This window comes from Stegastes partitus, unplaced genomic scaffold (genome assembly GCF_000690725.1).
Source record: "Stegastes partitus isolate 25-593 unplaced genomic scaffold, Stegastes_partitus-1.0.2 Scaffold637, whole genome shotgun sequence".
Classification (NCBI taxonomy): Eukaryota; Metazoa; Chordata; class Actinopteri; family Pomacentridae; genus Stegastes; species Stegastes partitus.
Genome location: NW_007578368.1, coordinates 47,247 through 65,013, shown reverse-complemented (window position 1 = coordinate 65,013; position 17,767 = coordinate 47,247). Strand labels below are relative to the sequence as shown.

Below are 17,767 nucleotides of genomic sequence, written 5' to 3'. Positions count from 1 at the left end.
AGTGCTAACACAGACAATAAAAATACAGTTTGTTGGTCGGCACTAGTCCACGGCATGTACTTTCTACTAACAATACAACAATGCAATGTGCCGCATTTAAAATTTAAAAAATAAAAATGAAAAATGAAAAAAAATGACACTACAGTTGATGGTGATGATACAAAGTATACTGCTCACTGCTGAGCAAACTACTAAATGACTGAACAAGGTGGTGGTAGCTTCATATCAGCTCATCAGTAAGACATAAAATAAGCATATTTCCTAAAATGCTGAAGGAGTTTCCACAGTAAAATAAATCCTGTCGATGTGTCCAGCAGCTACACACAACTACCTTTGTGTATAAATCTTGACTTCACTGTCTGAACCCACTGAATTAACACCTTGTTCAAACTGGGTGGATGTTTAGTCTAAGCAGGAGAGTCATTTGGGCGAACAGGCAGCTCGCTTTTAAACAGGGAAGCAATCAAGTGTGTTCCAGAGGATTGTTTCTTTTTCCCTCCTGAACTGTTTACGACCTGTAATGATTCACCAGAAGAAACAAGATAACGAGTTTATCCGGCTTCCCATCAGTCTTGTTTTCTTATTATCTCTCATCACAAAAATTCCTTCACTTATTAAAAGTGAGATCATTTGCAGTACAACGGCAAACAGGAATTAGAACTATAGGTGCACGTTTTAAATAAAAAAAGAGACTACTGTGATAGCAGCTTTGTGTGACTCCGGTCCCTCTCACACCGTAAGCGTCCTGCTGCTCACAAACTTGCCGTTCTTGTACTTGCGGCCGATGCTGGAGACCTTTCTGCCGTTGCTGCTTCTCACCGATCCTCCTTTCAGCCTCACGGTGCTGGCCACGCTCTCTGGCGCCGCTGATGTGAGTGGTTTCTTCTCTGTCACCTCTTTTGTGAAGTTGTGGAGGTTCTGGCAGTCACAGGAGCGTCCTGGGCCCAGCGGCCCCTCTCTCCTGCAGCAAAACCACTTCATGGAGCTGTAGAAAAGCTCTGCGATGCTGGAGAGCGCTGATATGACCCCTACGGCGAAGTAGAAGCAGAGGAAGACAGTTTTCTCCGCGGGGCGGGAGGTGAAGCAGTCCACTGTGTAGGGGCAGGGGAATCGGCTGCAGGGGAACTGGGCCTCCACCTTGAAGCCGTACAGGAACCACTGACCCACCAGACAGCCGATTTCTGCCGCTATGCGGAACATCACGTTGAGGATGTAGAGCCTCCTTAAGTGGACTTCTTCTCTGTAGTCCTGGCTGCTGCATCGGCTGAATTTGGAGCGGCTGGTCCTCTTGTTGTGCTGATGCGTGGCATACATGAGGTAAAGCAGGGACGGCGTAGCGATGAGGACGATGTGAAACACCCAGAATCTGTACTGGGAGATGGGGAAGGCCATGTCGTAGCACACCTGTTTACAGCCCGGCTGCAGGGTGTTGCAGGCAAACTCCTCTTGCTCATCTTCAAACAGGTCACTGGCGACGGTTCCCAGGATCACAATCCTAAACACGAGCATGAGAAAGAGCCAGAAGCGGCCGAGCATGGTCGAGTGGACCTGGAGGTTGTCGAAGAGTCCGCCGAGGAAGCCCCATTCCCCCATGACTGCAGCACTGTCGGGTACAGACTTCTAGGAATCCTGGAGATTTATCCACCTCTCGCTCTGAGAGAAAACGCTGTCACTGGTTATAAAAGAAACTAAAGCGGATATTATAACCTCCAGCTCATGACTAAAAGCGAGAATGGGCCAATCTGCCAATCGGTTCAGGGTTCATGCTGGGTGAGGCGCTGATTGAGTTCACGTATCAGTGAGCTGAAACCAAAAACAAAATTCGATGATAAAACCTGCAACATCAACAATTCAAGCACATCATTAAAATAATAAAACAAGATCAATAGCCTAGATTAAATCTTGGACTGTTTCTTTTGCTTTCACTTAACGTACATCTCAAAGATACTGTAAAAGCAGTTGAATCCACAAGCAAAGGTAAGTCATTTAGGACCTTTTTCAAGTCCTGTCCAATGAATTAAAACAATACATTTGTGCCAAAAGTGATATGACAGACGCTGCTCCCTCCCCACACACTTGAACTCACCTTTGACATTTCTGAATAGTCTCAATCCCTCACACTCGTGGAAACAAACTGCCTGGCTCGGCTGCTACTCTTATACAGCTCTTCAGACAAGCCGGTGGCAGCAAAAATGACAGAACAGGTTCAGCCTGAGACATTTTATCGACCTTAAGTAGAGACACGCAAGACCTAACCCCACTGATAAGGTTCAAAAATCCAGTTTTGCCTCTTCTCGTTTGTCTCCTATCACTCAGAAATGCCCTGGAACAGAAGGAAGATTTAAACGAGTCCTGCGGTGTATTCCTCTCGCGCTTTCTCCAAAGTAAAATGGCATGTGCGTGAGGTTTGCCGTGGCTTATAATTGAGAGGGCGGTAACACTTTAGGAAATTCCTGCTACGTCCTAATCTGCATCCATCGAGTCCCCGACAGAAGCGATGTTTACCCAAGTGAGGCGAACTCTTGGTGGGCATTTCAAAGAGCTTCCTAAATGGCAGGAAGGATCTGTTTTGAGCTGTACCACCAGTTTTCCTGCTAACAAACCATAACATGTAAATTATATAAAGTGTATAGACATAAACTATGATGCACAGGCAGCCGAGTGCATCACAAGCTTTGTAGTTTGAGGTTTAACATTATGTAAGCATGTTATAAATGCTTGCTAGTAGTCACATTGGACCAAAGTAAGAAAAATTTGATTAATTTTCTCAATCCAATTTATTTGTATAACTTAATCTGGTAATGAAATGTTACTTAACCATCCAGATCTCAACATGACCCATCATCTAACGCTCCTCCCTCCCTTAAACATGGAATTTGAACACTGCTGAAGCCTGTTCACACTGGCATAGTCACTCATGTTCCTTTAGAGGATTGCTGTGGCCACAAACTCATCGTATAATCAATACAAAGAGGTTAAACTTTATTTCTTATTAAAATCGAACAGCCATTGAAATATTTACAAGACAAGACAAAACACATATAAGTGGAATACAAAAGACATTTTAAGAACCTACGACTACGTCTTCTTCAGACTGAATCCTGACTTGTTTACAGGTTTAACAGCATCGAACACATTCTTTCTGCTCTTTGACAGATTAAAATTTTCTGCTAAAGGTTATACAGACAGCTGCTCTCAGGTCTGTTTGAACTGTGAGTAAACGCAGCTGTGCTTCAACTGATAAAAGCATATTAGTGGCACAATAAACACTACATGTATAACTTACTGAAGAACCGGATTTGCACTGTGATTTAAAAATCTTCATCTGAGTCGGAGTCTAGCATGTAAGTGATAGGTTTCCGGGCACGTGAAGGCTTATCTCGCGGAGCTACGGCTGGTGGAGCTTCTTCTTGGTCTAAACCCTGGCAGCTGTCATCCTCATCCCACTTCTTGGTTTTCTACAACAAACAAAAGTATTCAGGTGTAAAACATGTCACTGGTGCCTTAAAACACCAACAATAAAACATGACATGGTAAAATCCTGGTCCACGACAGCTTCAAAACCTTTCTGAAATCAGAGCTCAGTGTAACGACTGACCTTGTTGCCGGCTGATTTGGCTTTGAGGCGTGACATGAGGTCGTCCGAGCTGCTGTCGGACTCGTCACTGATGACCTGCTTCCGTTTAAGAACAGGTTTTGCCTTTTTAGTTGCTGCTATCGGTTTGTTCTCCGAGTCACTGGAGTCAAATGAAGGGACCTTCTTGGCAGGTTTGGACTTAGAGAGCGCGTCCAAGATAGACGGCTGCTTCACATCTACAAGGACAAATCAACAGGACAAACAATGTGTACACGAGGAAAGGGTGCATACGAAGAGCTCATTTGCAAAAACAGATCTTTGTAGATTTTCAGAAAACTTATTTTTTTATCGTTTGCTTGAGATAATATCAATCAAACTGAAGTTGAGTGGATTTGACTCAGTAGAAATGACAAAAATAACTTAAGTTTGACTGATATTGTCTCAGGTAGACGATGCAAAAGTGGGTTTTCTGAAGGTTTGTAAAGATGGAGTTATCTGTTTTTGCAAATGAAGTCTTCAATATACTTTTTCTTTTATATAGTGTGTACAACTATTAATGCTACATTGTGTCTTTAATAACTGAACCAGATGTGTGGATGGTTTTTGCATCTGTGCTACAAATCCGCAACACTACGCTGCCCTTTATTAAACAGCCTTGTGTCCTTACCTGCAAGCTTCTTCTTGGATGCAGCTGGTTTCTTGGCTGCAGCAGCTTTCTTGGGTGCAGCCTCTTTGGTTTTACGTTGAGCTGGAGCCTTGGGTGCAGGTGCAGGTGCAGGATCATCTGACTGAGCTGTCAAGTTCCACAAATAGCAAATAAATGATCTTCCGACCCTTGAGTCAACATTTCTACAGGTCATTGCACTTGTATCCAATGAAAATACTTACAGCTCGACTTGGTGTCTGTCTGTTTAACTGTTGTTTTGCTCTTTACCACTTTCTTCCTGCACAGACATGAGATCAAAATTTAATGTTGATAAATATAATGGACATGAAATGTGAGATCAGCTGTCTCATACTCACGCAGGTTCCTTAGCTTTGGGAGGCGGTGGGGATGGAGAGGATGCATCACTGTCGGATGAAGCGTTCGGGGCGAAACTGGTATCATCATCGCTGATGACGGCTCTCTGTTTTGGAGCTTCCTTCTTTCCCCAGTCGTCGAATTCATCTTCACTGTCAGACACACTGTACTTCACTGGAGCTTGAGCCAAAGAAAACAGAACAGACAGCTTTACTAATGCTGCCATGTATTGCTTCTTTCATTACTCATGCTAAATGAGTAATCAAACAGCTGTTGCAATCAGTCAAGAGATAAACTGGGATCAAAGCTAATTATCCTCAGGAAACATTTGTGGAGTGTTTACAGATTGTCTCACGATCTGGGTAAGGGAGAGCTCAGAACGGTGATCTGCAAAGCGTTTGGCATGTAAGAGCAAACTGAAACAGCTATTTGTCTGTGGACACATTTATCTATCAGATAATGGTTTGTGTCATCCATCAGAGTCACCTGCAGTTTTGCGTTCTTGCCGCTGTCTGGGGCCTTCCTCCGCCTCCATTGGACTGTCGGACACATCGTCAGACTCCTCATCTGACCACAGATTCTTCTTTGGCTTCTTGACAGCAGACTTGAACTGAAGAGTTGTCTGCTTGCCAGTCTTAGGGGCTGCTGCAATAAAGTGTGCTTCTTAGTCATCTTTAATAAAAATGCAATGGAGGTTCATTACAGTCGGTCTAGATGGAGTATTTATAAGGGCAATCAACATTTTTACTGTGTCTTAAATCATCCATCGTTCATGGTCATTTTTGCTGTGTGTGCTCTAATATAATCTAATATCCATCTTAGGCTAAGCACTTCGTTATTCCACAAGAGGAGTGTCTACTGGTGCAGCATTCTTATCTGACCTGCTAGTAAGTCTTGAAGGCAACACGTACAAACTCTAAGCAGTAGTGGAACATTTCCTGCTGTTATTGAATAGTTATTCTCACCTTTCTCCTTTGTCTGGGTTTTAGTTTTCTTGCTCAGTCGTGCAGCCAAGCCAGTTTCCTCAATTGGCTCTGGACTCTCTGCATCTTCTCCGAACTCCATCTTCATGATTACATCTTCACTCTACAAAGGCAGAAATGAGGTCGGTGGGAATGGTACATTTTGGGAGTGCAATGCACCAAAGTGTGTATAAGATGCAGGATAGGAAACCTTCCAAACACAAATCAGTTTTGTGTCTGACAGTTGTGATAATTCTGAAGAACTATTAAACAAAATATTCATATACTACAAAGCACACAGAGACAGTAATAGTCTAGTGGGATTGGTCTGACAACAAATGACATACCTTGACTGTTCGGACTCTCTTGCCCTGTGCCTTCCTGTTAGCCTCAGCTTTCATTGTGCTGGTAACACGTGGAACAACACGGCGGCCTTGTGGTGTGGGCAAAGTCTCCTGCTTCACCTTTGTCGATTTACCTTTTCCAGCCTTTCCCTTCTCCTTTACAGGCATAGAGGCACTCTCCTTTTCTTTTGCTTCAATTCGCTAAAATCAAGAAAAAGAAATATCAGAAGATGTTCCTGAAGGGAATGTTTGACAGTTACAGCTCTGAATGCAATCCTTTCTAAACTAAAGATACCCCATCTGCCCTCATGTGACTGACAAAGTGAACCTATGATTGAATGGAGAACACAATGAACAGACGCATAAGGACAATACCTCCAGCTCCTCTGAGAAAGCAGCAAGGTCTTCCTTCCACAGGTCAGCTGGAGCCTTCTTCTTCAGGGTGTTCAGCTCTGTCATCTACAGAACAGCAGTCGGGTCAGAAAAGGGCAAGGTTGACACAAAATAGACCAATTAACAGTTCTATTTTATGCTGTAACCATCAGTAAGTCCCACCTTAGCATCCCTCTGTTTGCACAGCTCATCTTTCTTCTCTTTGGTCAGGAACCACATGGGCATGTTCAGCAGGTAGTTGTAGTCGGGCCCGCTGTCGTCTTCTTTTTCCTTTCCTTCCTCCTCTTCCTCACCCTCCATCTCCTCGTCAGTCTAAAAGATTACATACAAGGTGGATTATTTAGCATTCCTGCTAATTTTAGCTGAAAACCATTTGAAGGAGAATATCCTACCTTCTCCTGAGCCTGTTTCCAAGCCTTGACTGGGTCCGAGTCATAGCCCATCCGCTGCAGCATCTGAATCAGTTCCTTTTTGGGTTTGTTCTCTACAAGCAGATGAGACAATGTTAAAAAAACAGAACACAGCTATGTCTTCTAAATTGTGATTTTCACTTGAAATATTATAATTTTAAGATGTTTTAAATGACAAATGTGAATAGATATTATTCAGCATTTGAGTTACGGTCAAAATTGGCATCCTTTTATTATTGTTAGTTAGCAACAATTTTAAAATACAAAAATTTAAACCTATTTTTTACGACATATTTCTGCAAATAAACTGTAAACTTGCTACTAACCAATGACCAAGGTGCCCTCAATCTTCTCCAGGATGAAGCGGGCCTGGTTGGTGAGCTTTGCGCTCTCTGCCCCCAGCATGCCTGCCAGCCAGTCCTTTCTCAGCACGTAGTACTTCATCCTCAGCTCAAAGAAGTCCTTGAGAATATCCTGCACAGACTCGTACTTCTTCAGGCTGCCTACATGGTCAAATAGAACCTATAAAGGGAGAACAGTTTGAAAACATGTTAAGCTTCCCAGAACAAAAAAAAAAAAGGGTACAAGAGGATTTGGGAATATACGTGGCAGTCGTTACCATAGAATTGCAGGTGAGGGGGCTCTGCAGCTTGAAGACTTTATGAAGGCCGGCAGCTTCTACCTCAATCAGTTTCTCTGCAGTCATCGTGACCACAAAGCGCACTGTGGTGTCAGTGTGGTATTCCTTGTAGTCTGTGATGAGAGGAGGAACCTTTTCTGTGCCGTTTAACATCGGCTCCAGCACGTTCTCCTTGTAGACCTAAACCATAGAGAACAACATGCAATGACACATAGAATGAATTCAAATGGTGTCAAAACTACTTCAAATTAATATGAATTCACTGAATTCAAGTCAGTGTTATAAACAGTAGAAAGCTTTCATGACCAACCTGTGTCCAGGACTTGACCGGCAATTCAGAGATCTCAATGGTCGTGGAATCAAGGATGGAAACCTCTCCACTGATCATGAACTGGTTTTCCATCACCTGCTCAATTGTGCCTCTGAAGCCTTTGTAACTTGGAAGCTATGAAAGAAAACAAAACAAAACACATTCATCATTTGTTTTGTATACTAGAGGACACATGATGGCAAATCCCACAAAGTCAGTCCCGGTCCTCACCATAGCCAGAGGTTCCTCGCCGTTGAGCATACGGTGGATGTTGCTGATGAGCTCGCGTATGTCGTGGTTGGGGAGCTTGCTGGACCAGCCTGTGCCGATACCTTCTGATCCGTTCACCAGCACAGTGGGGATGATGGGGATGTACCACTCGGGCTCTACACGTTGGTTGTCGTCAAAGTTGTGCTTGAGCAGGTTGTCGTCCACAGATGGGAAAAGGAGGCGGGCCAGGGGGCTATGAGTACAGACAGTTGGGAGAATTTTAGACTCAATCAATTACAAAATAAACAATGAAATGAACTCCCTGCATTTTTAAATTTGCAAATGTGTGGAAGGGGCCTATAGCTTTAGATTATTTGTAGTTTGTAAAGTGTCTGCTGACCTGAGCATGGTGAAGATGTATCGAGGGCTGGCAGAGTCTTTGCCACCGTGTAACCTGGTACCAAACTGTCCCAGAGGCTGCAACAGGTTCAAGTTGTTGCTTCCCACAAAGTTCTGAGCTAAACCAACGATGGTCATCATCAAAGAGGCCTGAAAATGGAAGAGTTTGGTTTAAATTAACAGAAACCTGGTAAATATACCTCACATTCCTCACAAGGATCAGCTGGTCAAATGTCAGTTTTCTATGAAAGGCAGTTGTGCCTTTTCTTTCCTCTAAATGAATGACATTTATTTAACCAGAATCTGATGCTGGGTTTATGGATTTCAAGATGAGTGTATCTCTAAAAAAAAAATGTTTGTTGGTTTCAAACAAATGTATTTCCCACACTAAATGACAGTGGCTGAAAATCAAACCAACAGGCTACATTGAAAAGACAGGCAATGTAGGCTTCATTGCATGTTTTATGAAAATGATCAGCACTGTGGACTCATGGACAAACCAGCATATTCAAGCCATCTTACCTCTCCATGGTGGTAGGCAGACATCTCAGCAACCGAGCCGGCCAACTGGGCAACCTTCACCTCCCGCTTGTCATTCCTCTTGAAGCAACAGAACAGCACCTTCCTCTGGCCTGGTTTCAAACCTGACACACACAAACACATTAGATCACTCCCTATACTTACAAGTGCTTTTTTTTTTTTTTTTTTTAAAGAGTTACAAAACTTGCTCTTGGTGATTATGTTCATTTCACGCACCATCCACCAGGCAGGGAATGGACCTCTCATTGTCAGAGTTGGAGAAAAGTACCAGCTCCTTGTTGACAAAATCATTGTAGGAGAGGGACTTGGTCGACTGACCATAAAGGTACTCCTGTGAAGAGACGGCAAAACGTGCAGTCAGACTTCATGGAAAACAGCAATAAAGCACATGAAGTTCACTAACTGTTGAGACATTACCTCAGGCAGGTTGTGCTCCCTGCGCTGACGCCTGTTCATCATGAAGTTGGTGAGCCACTCTTTTCGCTCGTCCACTTTCTTCTTGCTAAAGGCCTAGACAAAAGGAAAAATGGCCCAAGAATCCAACATTAGCCAGAAATTCAGATATTACTCATAGTAATGAGTTTACAGGAGGCTTGAAAAGCTCAAATTTGACATGACCCTGCCCAGGGTGTAAATCACAGTGGCTGGGCAGTTGTCCAAACAGATGAGTAACATCTTACAAGGGTGATAGCTTCATCGTCTTCAGGTCCGGAGTACTTGAAGGGGATACGATGCCTCTGCATATCAGAGAAGTACTCCTTGGCTTCCTGCGATGTGCTGGTTCCCAAACCTGGGTGGACAAAGGTCACAAAAGAAGAGAAAATGTAAGTTAAAGCGATGTAAAAACACATCCAAAAGTACAACCATGACATCAATCAGGAATGATTAGAGGCTTACTTGTTTGTTTTACTACCACACAGTGGTTTGTAACAAACCTTTGTAGTATTTGATTTTCCAAGATTTGTAGTTTTGCTGGCTCTCCTTCCATGCAGTGAATTCAGGGATACTGTAGAAAGACAGCTGAGTTTTCTTGAAAGATGCCTAAAGAGAGGAAAATAAAATGTTGGCAATGACTTGTTTGCTGGTTTCACAACAAAACGATCAAATTAAGACAACAATATAAAAACCACGGCAGAGGAATCATGTAAAAATAGGATTTTCAATTAAATGGTGTAAAACCGTAATCAAAACAGAACAGAAAGTGGCTTTGCTGTGAAATACATTCAGTTCTGAGCATTCTGGGCTTTTGACACCAGATGGTGGTGTTGTTGCTAGTTTGGGTGGACGAGTTACAAAGCCTGCACTTCTACTGGTGCACCTGCATATCACCTGTTTTTCACATCATTTGTTCTATCCCCAAATCATCCCACTTCTGCCCATAATATTCCAGATATCCCAGCAAAAATATGTAATAAAAAAAAAAGGACATTGCCTACTTAGGTTCTTTCTGAGTTATTTCAAGTAAAAATATTTTCCCAACACCACCCCAGGAATTTTCTAGTTCCAGTTTAGGGAGCCTGTGTACCTTGATGATGGGGGTGATGAACTCTTCCAGGAAGTTATGGCGCAGCAACGATGGCCAGTTGTGGTGGATGAAGTTGATCAGCAAGCCCTTAATGTGGGAGCCATCTTGATCCTGTCACAATCAAAGGAACGCAGTCATATTGTTATAAGATAATCAATACAGCTCAACATTAACACATGCAAAGGAAATATGTAACAACCTCAATATTATATAAAATATTTAGACAGGCCTTGAAAACTACTTTAATGTCGGTCCTGATGCCTCTCCACCACTATACTGTGAGAAAAGGAGTGCAAAATTCCCCTGCCCCTTTTTCACTGCAAAAATGCAAAGTTCAGCTGAGGCACATAAAGCTTCAGCATTCCAACTGAGCTAAACTAAGTTAGAACCTTCCAAGGCAAAAGATTATTTAGTGCAAATTTCTCTGTTGTCCAAATTGGTGTTTTTCTGCAGCAGAACAGTTTACTTTGAAATGAATCTGACTTTGCAGATTTAAGAGCTATGGCATTTTTTTTTTCAATTTGTGGTTTTGAAACACGAATAACTCTGTAAAAACCTGCTCCCACCAGCTTTCACTCTTCCACACTCCCTTGATACGTTCCTGCTGTTTACCCAAAGTGTTCGAAAAAGAAACAAGCAAAGGCTGTGAATTTTGTCCCCGGTTTCTTTACATTCTGATGGAAAAACTTCAGGGCCAAGATAGCGAGTATGAATAGTTACGACAACCACTGCCTATTCTCACATGCGTATATAAGAGCATAGAAACCAAACATTACAAAACAAACTAAACAGATGTTTGAGATGAAAAAGCACCTGATCTGTCATGATCATGATCTTGCCGTAGCGCAGAGTCTTGAGAGATTCTGGGTCGCCGTAGTTCTTCTTGTACTGCAGCCCAATGATCTTGATGATGTTGTTGATTTCAGCATTTTCCATAATCTGAGGAGGAAGATCAAACGACTATGACTCTCGTTTGTTTAAAGAGAACCCTGTCACTACACAACAGAGAGATGATGCTAAATATAGTGTGCTGTGATTCAATCAGTTGTTGCATTGGTGCTCTCAAATAGTATTTATCCATCTGTGTCCATAAAAGATAATTAGACTAAAAATATATGACCCTCCTGACGCCCACCACGTTCGCATCTGCAGTACTCCATTGTTGCCATCTAATGCCATAAAGGAAAACATTTGCTGAGCTTAACCTGTTTGTGTGAGGCCTCCCGGACGTTGAGCATTTTGCCTCTGAGAGGGAAGACTCCATAGCGGTCTCTTCCGACCACTCCCAGCCCAGACACAGCAAGTGTCTTGGCTGAGTCTCCCTCAGTAAGGATCAGTGTGCAGCCGATGGAGTTCTTCCCACCTGCAAGCAGAACACAGTTAGAACATGGTAACTGCAGCTCATCTGTATCTTCATAATGCTAGACTGTTAAAAAAAAAAAGAGAGAGAGAAAAGAAATTTGGTATATATTACCTGCATCGTTGGCATCATCCAGTTTTGGTACGCCTTTGATTTTTGTGTGCTTAACAGCTGAGCACTTCTTGTTGAGCTGGGACTGAGCCTTGAACTTCACCCAATTCATGATGCTCTCCACGATGCCGCAGGATGTGGCCTGTGGAGATCAAACGATGAAGAGCAATTAGTGAAATCTGAATAATTACACTCGTGAGGAAAGTTGAGGAGGTTTTTCATCAGCACCTGTTTAAAGAACTTGTCACTGAGGGGACAAGTGGACCCAAAGGTCTTCTGTTGCTTTGTCATGTTCTCTTTGGTCTGAGAGTCAAACGTCGGGTTCTCGATGAGGCAATTCACAAACAGCCACATGTGGTTTTTCACCTAGATGGAGATTAGGTAAAGCATAGCCAGTTAATGGACTTTGTTAATAGACAGCTATTCAGTCCAGTTGGGACATTGTAATCACAGAAACTCAAGATCCGAGTTTACAGTAAGATGACTCTACCTGGAAAGGTTTGACTGCCACTCCAGCTTTGTTCTTCTTTTTCACCACTTCAATGAGCTTGCCAACCACTTGGTCAGTCACATAGTCAATGTGCCTGCCTCCCTAAAGGTCCAGAAGACAAACAGAAGATCCCATTTACAGAATAAACGTCGTACGTTTTAATCATAGTGACACAAAGTGACCGGGAGAGCAGCCAAGCTTGTACTTTGCTGCCAAAAGAACCTGGTCCACTAGCTCAGACAGCCCTAAAATGCTTCATACTGCTCTGAGATGTAAATTTAAAGAGGGCTGACAAAACAAGAAAAATATTATTGGCACAGTATTCCAAGAAACAACTTAAAAAATTTTAAGTATTGATTTGGCATAAAGGCCACAACCCATACTAATTCATCAATTACTCTGCTACACACATACATACACAAAGCATGCCGCACAGAGAATCTAATAAACTGAGACATTACCTTGGTTGTGGCAATACTGTTGACAAAGCTGACTTGCTGGAAGCCTTTCTCGCTCATTGTGAGACAGACCTCCCAGCGCTCATTGACCTGCTCATGGATCACAGTGAGGGGACCGCCCAGCTCGTCCACCTTGTCCTTTACATACATGTCCACATAGCTACGGAAACCTGTAACCTGGAGCACAAGAGCGGTTGTATTAATCACAAGATTTACACTCTACAGGCTTAGGATCCACAGAAAGTGAAATTTCACAAATTAAAGTTAGACAAACTAATATTTTCTTTAGTGCACTGAGCACGTCTGGCCAGATGTATTACATTAATACACAGTGTGACTTATTTTAGAGATGACTGCAGTGGAAACAACAAGTGTCACTAAAAAACAAACTGTCTGACTTGCTTCATATTTTTTAAAGGAATTTACAAGAGTCAATGTAATCGGTCTTCACTTTCATCACTAGTCAGTGAAACTCATACTAAAACTCTGAACACAAAGACTTAAGCAGGAACAAGCTTTTGTACATTTTCTAAGCTGAAAGAGGTTACTCTGAAACTCATGTCAGCTTCAAATTATATTAACTTTATGACACATTTAATTTATAAAGAGCTACCTGACAGATAAAAGGCTGATATCAGGTGGAAAGTAATAGACAGAAAAGTGAAGGAGCACAATAACTTACTGGCAGCCTGTTTCCATTGAAGTACACCTTGACCCCCTTCGTGGACCCAGCAATGTCATAGGCCCTCCTGGTCATCAGAGCTACTGTGTCTTTGTCCAGAACGCTCATCTTAAACTTGGGCAGATCTGGCTTGAAGGTGATGCAAGTGTATTCCTCTCCATCAAAGGATTTGATGCTGGCATCACCTGTTCTGCCCATGTTGTCATACCAAGTCTGTGGAAAACATGAACATGATGTAAATTTACATGATCTCTTTACAAGTTACAATAATTACTCAAGGATAATTTCATTCATTGTCCTTCCTACCTGCTTGAAAGTCTTTTTCGACTCTTTACAGGAGGTCTCTACAGTGAACTTAGTACTGAAGATGTTGCAAAGCTTGGCGCCATATCCATTACGTCCACCTAAATAACGAGTATTGGTATAAAGATGTCAGTTAGGATCCTACTGCAGTAGCCTGTTCACACAAGATCCTATGTGTGGCCTCATTACATTTCTCAAGGTCTTTGGTAAAACTCTGTGTTATGATAAAATATTCCTCTTGGATTGGGATAACATAACCTCTGCAATTATTCAGTTTCTAATTATAAATGATTATAACAGTAGAGTAGACATATTTATGTATGATTACTTATTAGACATGTTGGTCATGCTACTAGAATCTATTGTAAATGTATTCTAGCATCATATGCACAGGTATATGTTATATTAAATGTTTTGCAAAATGCAGTCATAATCAATAGCAGAGAAACTAGAAAAACATAAACTATATTAAAATACACCAATGCATGAAGCACAGTAATTAAGATAAAACTGCTAGTCTCACCAGTGACCTTCTTCTCATCATCGTCATAGTTACTGGAAGTCAGGAGTTGTCCAAAGATGAGAGCAGGCACATAGACCTTCTCCACCTTGTGCTCCACTACAGGAATACCTTTCCCATTATTCCACACACTGATGACGTTGTTTTCGCTAGAAGAAAGAAAAAAACACTCATTTCACCATGTGCATCTGTTACATCAAGGAAACTTGGATATGAGGGTTTGGAAGCTTATAAGCAAATGGATACTGTGGTACAATTACAAGACATTTCAAGAGCTTCAGTGGTTGTGAAATGATCCACATTACTCACACATCAATGGTGACTTTGATGCAGGACATGCTCTTGTCCCTCTGCTTATTGTCAGCTGCATTTACTGTTGGGGGGATTTAAAAAAAAAAAAAAAAAAAGCCTCAGTAAACAAGGCCTGCCATGGGATGGCCAACATTATATGCCATCTAGAATTACAAGCCTTTTACTTACCAAGGATCTCATCAAAAATCTTGTAAAGGCCAGGCACAAACATCACCTCACGACAGTTCAGTCCAGCATCCTCATCATACACCCACATTTGCTAAAGGAAAAAGTCAATTAATGACTAGAAATATCACGTTTACATTCATATCACATAAACCACTGGTGTTTTGTTCTCCCAATCTGCATCCCCCATCAGCAGTAAAAACAAAAATCTTCACATTAACTCCTGCAAGATTTACCGTAACACTTAAATACAAGCAAATTAAAGAAAATTCATCAGTTTCAAAAGACACAGACATTGCCATGTGCATTCTTACTTGAGTGACAGGCTCTACGGAGCCTATGTAGGAGTCTGGTCTGAGCAAAATGTGCTCCAACTGCGTCTTCTTTTGATAGATCCTCTCCACTGACAGCCGCTTCGGATCTTTCTTCGTCTTTTCCACCGGCTTGTTTTCAAAGTAGCTCTGATGGAATAACAAAAAGGTCTTTTATGAGATTTGCACTGTGGTCAAGACAGGATTTGTATTGTTGTTACAGGTAACCTCTATACAATCTTGAGTTTTGATTTGGACACAGGCAATTTTAGGAACACAATAACTTTGTCTACTGAAAAAAAATTCAGTGACCAGTTGCTGTGACCTGATTTCACTGTTTCTCAAGGGCACTTCTGCAGCATAAAGGCTTGGACCAGGGTTAAACGTTGGCGTTTGCAGTCACTTTTAAAAAAATATTCAAACATAATAATTGTAGTTTCACACCATCTACCTTTATCTCTTTAATTTGAAGTCACATTTTCACCCGGTTTGAACTTAACACTGTTTTTACACTCAACAATACTGCATAATTGAATTATGTTTTTGTCAAATTACACAATAAAGATGTCCTTCTAGGTCCTCACGTATATCATTATTACCTGAACTGAAAAAATAAAATAAAATATGTGAACTCAACATGAATATCTGCAACAGTATTATAAAATGGCATAAGAAGACCTGGAGATGCAGCTAAATAGCTATATAAATGTTTTAGTTCACAATATCTATATGGACTATGTTGATGGTGTGCCACATGGGAAGGGAGCTGTTGTGTCACTTGTTTCATTGAAAAGTTCATTTGTGCATCTTAACATCATGCTACACATCGTAAGCCATAATTATGTTCATGCACAATCATGTAGCAGTACTTTAGCACTTAGCAGCCTGTTTCCTTTCTGTGTAGTTTAACGTATCCTCATGCTCTTATGTTTCTTTAATGCCTGAGTGGAAAACAACAGACTGCAGCACTGCGACCAAGACTAGTTTCCCCTCGATGACGATAAAGTTTACTCTACTGTAGCTACTAAACCATGTTAGCTAGTTAATGTCAATTATTGCTATTTTAACTGTAGCTAACAATAGCAGCAGCGTAACTACTAATAGTAAGTTAACAGAAAAGTTTAACAGTAAGTCTATAGAACAGAGAAAATGAGAGAATAAGAGAAAATGTCTATAGAACAGTAAAGCTACGAAGCTAGCGAGCTACCTAACGGTTGAAAAGAGGCTGCCCAGTAGTTAACAATATGAGCAGGCTGAATATTAACAGTAAGATAACTTTAGCAGTCAGTCAGCAGCAAACATATAACAGTAAAGTTACCTTCAGTGGTGCAGCCATTGTTTATGTTTCACTGCTATACCCCGCTGCCTGTAAAATCGGAAAACGTCGTCTATAAAGTAACAAACCCGGTCCCAGCTAACTCTAATGACAACGGCTGAACGTCTCGTTTCGGACTGACTTCAGAGTCAGTTTGAATATTCGAAAGTTAGTGGACGTCTCTCCCGCCAGGGGCATTGACCAATCAAACGACGGACCTCGTACAGCTTCCCTCCAATGAGAAACGCCTTCCACGTAAGTCGCCAATCACCGACGGTAGAAGCAACAAGAGCCCGCCTTCTTTGCGTCGCAAGGCCAATCAGCTTCCTAAGACTGAAAAGAGAGGAAGCACGGGGTTGAAAGAAATAAAATCCTTTTTTTGTTTAGTTTTTTTTTAATTTATTTTTTATTTTTTTAAAAGAGGAAGTGATTTGATAAAATGATGTGGGCAGTAACTGCCCACTGCGGAAATAAGTACTATATTTTGTGTGAGTAATTAATTGAATAACTTACTGACTGAGTGATTATTTCTCATGTCTATTTGAAGTCCTGTTCATATGGCACACACCATGCATGTTCTTCATCAAAACACAATGGTCAACACTGGCAAAAATAAGGTGAAACAACATTGACTATTAGTGTGAAACATCAATATGAACCAATTTTACAAAAAAAAACATTCCTGAACATTACCTATGTGCTGTATGTCAATATACATGGCTGCTAGCACATATTTAATTAATATTGTGATCACAAAACATATGAACATTGTATGATTTTACTTTGTTTTGGCTGTCAAAGCACTTGACAGCACAAAATTCTAAGTTAATAATAAATAATTATAAGTTGACGTTGAACTTTATGGGGTGGAAGATGATCACTGCGTGAGCAAAGTCAAAATCATTGCTCATTTGCCATTGGCTAGCAGAAGTTTTAATTGGATATTATTAAATATGCATGTTGATTAAAGAGCTTTTTAAGCTTTTGAGCATATTCTTGATGAAGTAATTCCAGGTTAGTCCTAATAAAATAATTCACTAGACTGTACCTTGTATAATAATTAAGTCATTAGATGTTAAAAATGATATTTTTAAGGCCCATCCTTTAGATTTTAAAACGGTCTGCACTTATATAACTCTTTTATCCGAAGCACTTTACAATGTGTTTCTCATTCATCCATTTGCACACACATTCATACACCAATGGCGACAGAGCTGCCATGCAAGGGAACAACTTCAGGTTCAGTGTCTTGCCCAAGGACACTTTGACTATGGAGGGGCGGGGGACTGAACCGCCAACCTTGCAACTAGGGGACAACCGGCTCTACCACCTGAGCCACAGCCAGGCAAATGATGTACAGACAGATCTTAACTGTACACAAAGTGATCCTTGACTCTTTCTGAAGTAAT

The 17,767-nt window shown here is 41.4% G+C and overlaps 2 protein-coding genes across 3 annotated transcripts; both read right to left on the bottom strand.

Moving 5' to 3' along the window:
* Window positions 1-149: 149 nt before the first annotated feature.
* Window positions 150-1,593, bottom strand: LOC103363161 (gap junction delta-3 protein). The gene has a single exon (XM_008289793.1). It carries the CDS (start codon window positions 1,591-1,593, stop codon window positions 730-732), a length of 864 nt encoding a protein of 287 aa, XP_008288015.1. The 3' UTR covers window positions 150-729.
* A 1,367-nt stretch (window positions 1,594-2,960) lies between these two features.
* Window positions 2,961-16,461, bottom strand: top2a (DNA topoisomerase II alpha). Of its 2 annotated transcripts, none has more exons than XM_008289790.1 (35): window positions 16,362-16,461; window positions 15,047-15,193; window positions 14,736-14,826; window positions 14,565-14,628; window positions 14,259-14,404; window positions 13,739-13,836; window positions 13,433-13,645; window positions 12,754-12,927; window positions 12,293-12,394; window positions 12,031-12,168; window positions 11,806-11,944; window positions 11,537-11,694; window positions 11,145-11,270; window positions 10,332-10,442; window positions 9,742-9,847; window positions 9,487-9,596; window positions 9,224-9,316; window positions 9,023-9,137; window positions 8,789-8,910; window positions 8,268-8,416; window positions 7,889-8,120; window positions 7,658-7,792; window positions 7,327-7,527; window positions 7,034-7,229; window positions 6,690-6,781; window positions 6,460-6,609; window positions 6,280-6,363; window positions 5,908-6,105; window positions 5,564-5,684; window positions 5,085-5,243; window positions 4,601-4,778; window positions 4,466-4,521; window positions 4,245-4,370; window positions 3,599-3,813; window positions 2,961-3,458 (listed from the first exon to the last, which is right to left on the bottom strand). In XM_008289790.1, the coding sequence occupies exons 1-35, from the start codon at window positions 16,377-16,379 to the stop codon at window positions 3,312-3,314; spliced, it is 4,710 nt and encodes a 1,569-aa protein (XP_008288012.1). In that variant the 5' UTR covers window positions 16,380-16,461; the 3' UTR covers window positions 2,961-3,311. The 2 variants fall into 2 exon arrangements, with proteins under 2 accessions (XP_008288012.1, XP_008288013.1); XM_008289791.1 differs by having other exon boundaries at window positions 5,085-5,240.
* Between the last annotated feature and the right edge of the window lie 1,306 nt (window positions 16,462-17,767).

Excerpts from the sequence above, each read along its gene's own strand:
- top2a (XM_008289790.1), bottom strand. Across the intron at positions 9,848-10,331 it reads TCATCACCCCCATCATCAAG|GCATCTTTCAAGAAAACTCA; the intron begins GTACACAGGCTC and ends TCCTCTCTTTAG. Across the intron at positions 5,244-5,563 it reads AACCCAGACAAAGGAGAAAG|CAGCCCCTAAGACTGGCAAG; the intron begins GTGAGAATAACT and ends ACTTTATTGCAG.
- LOC103363161 (XM_008289793.1), bottom strand. The coding sequence starts at position 1,593 with ATGGGGGAATGGGGCTTCCTCGGCGGACTCTTCGACAACCTCCAGGTC.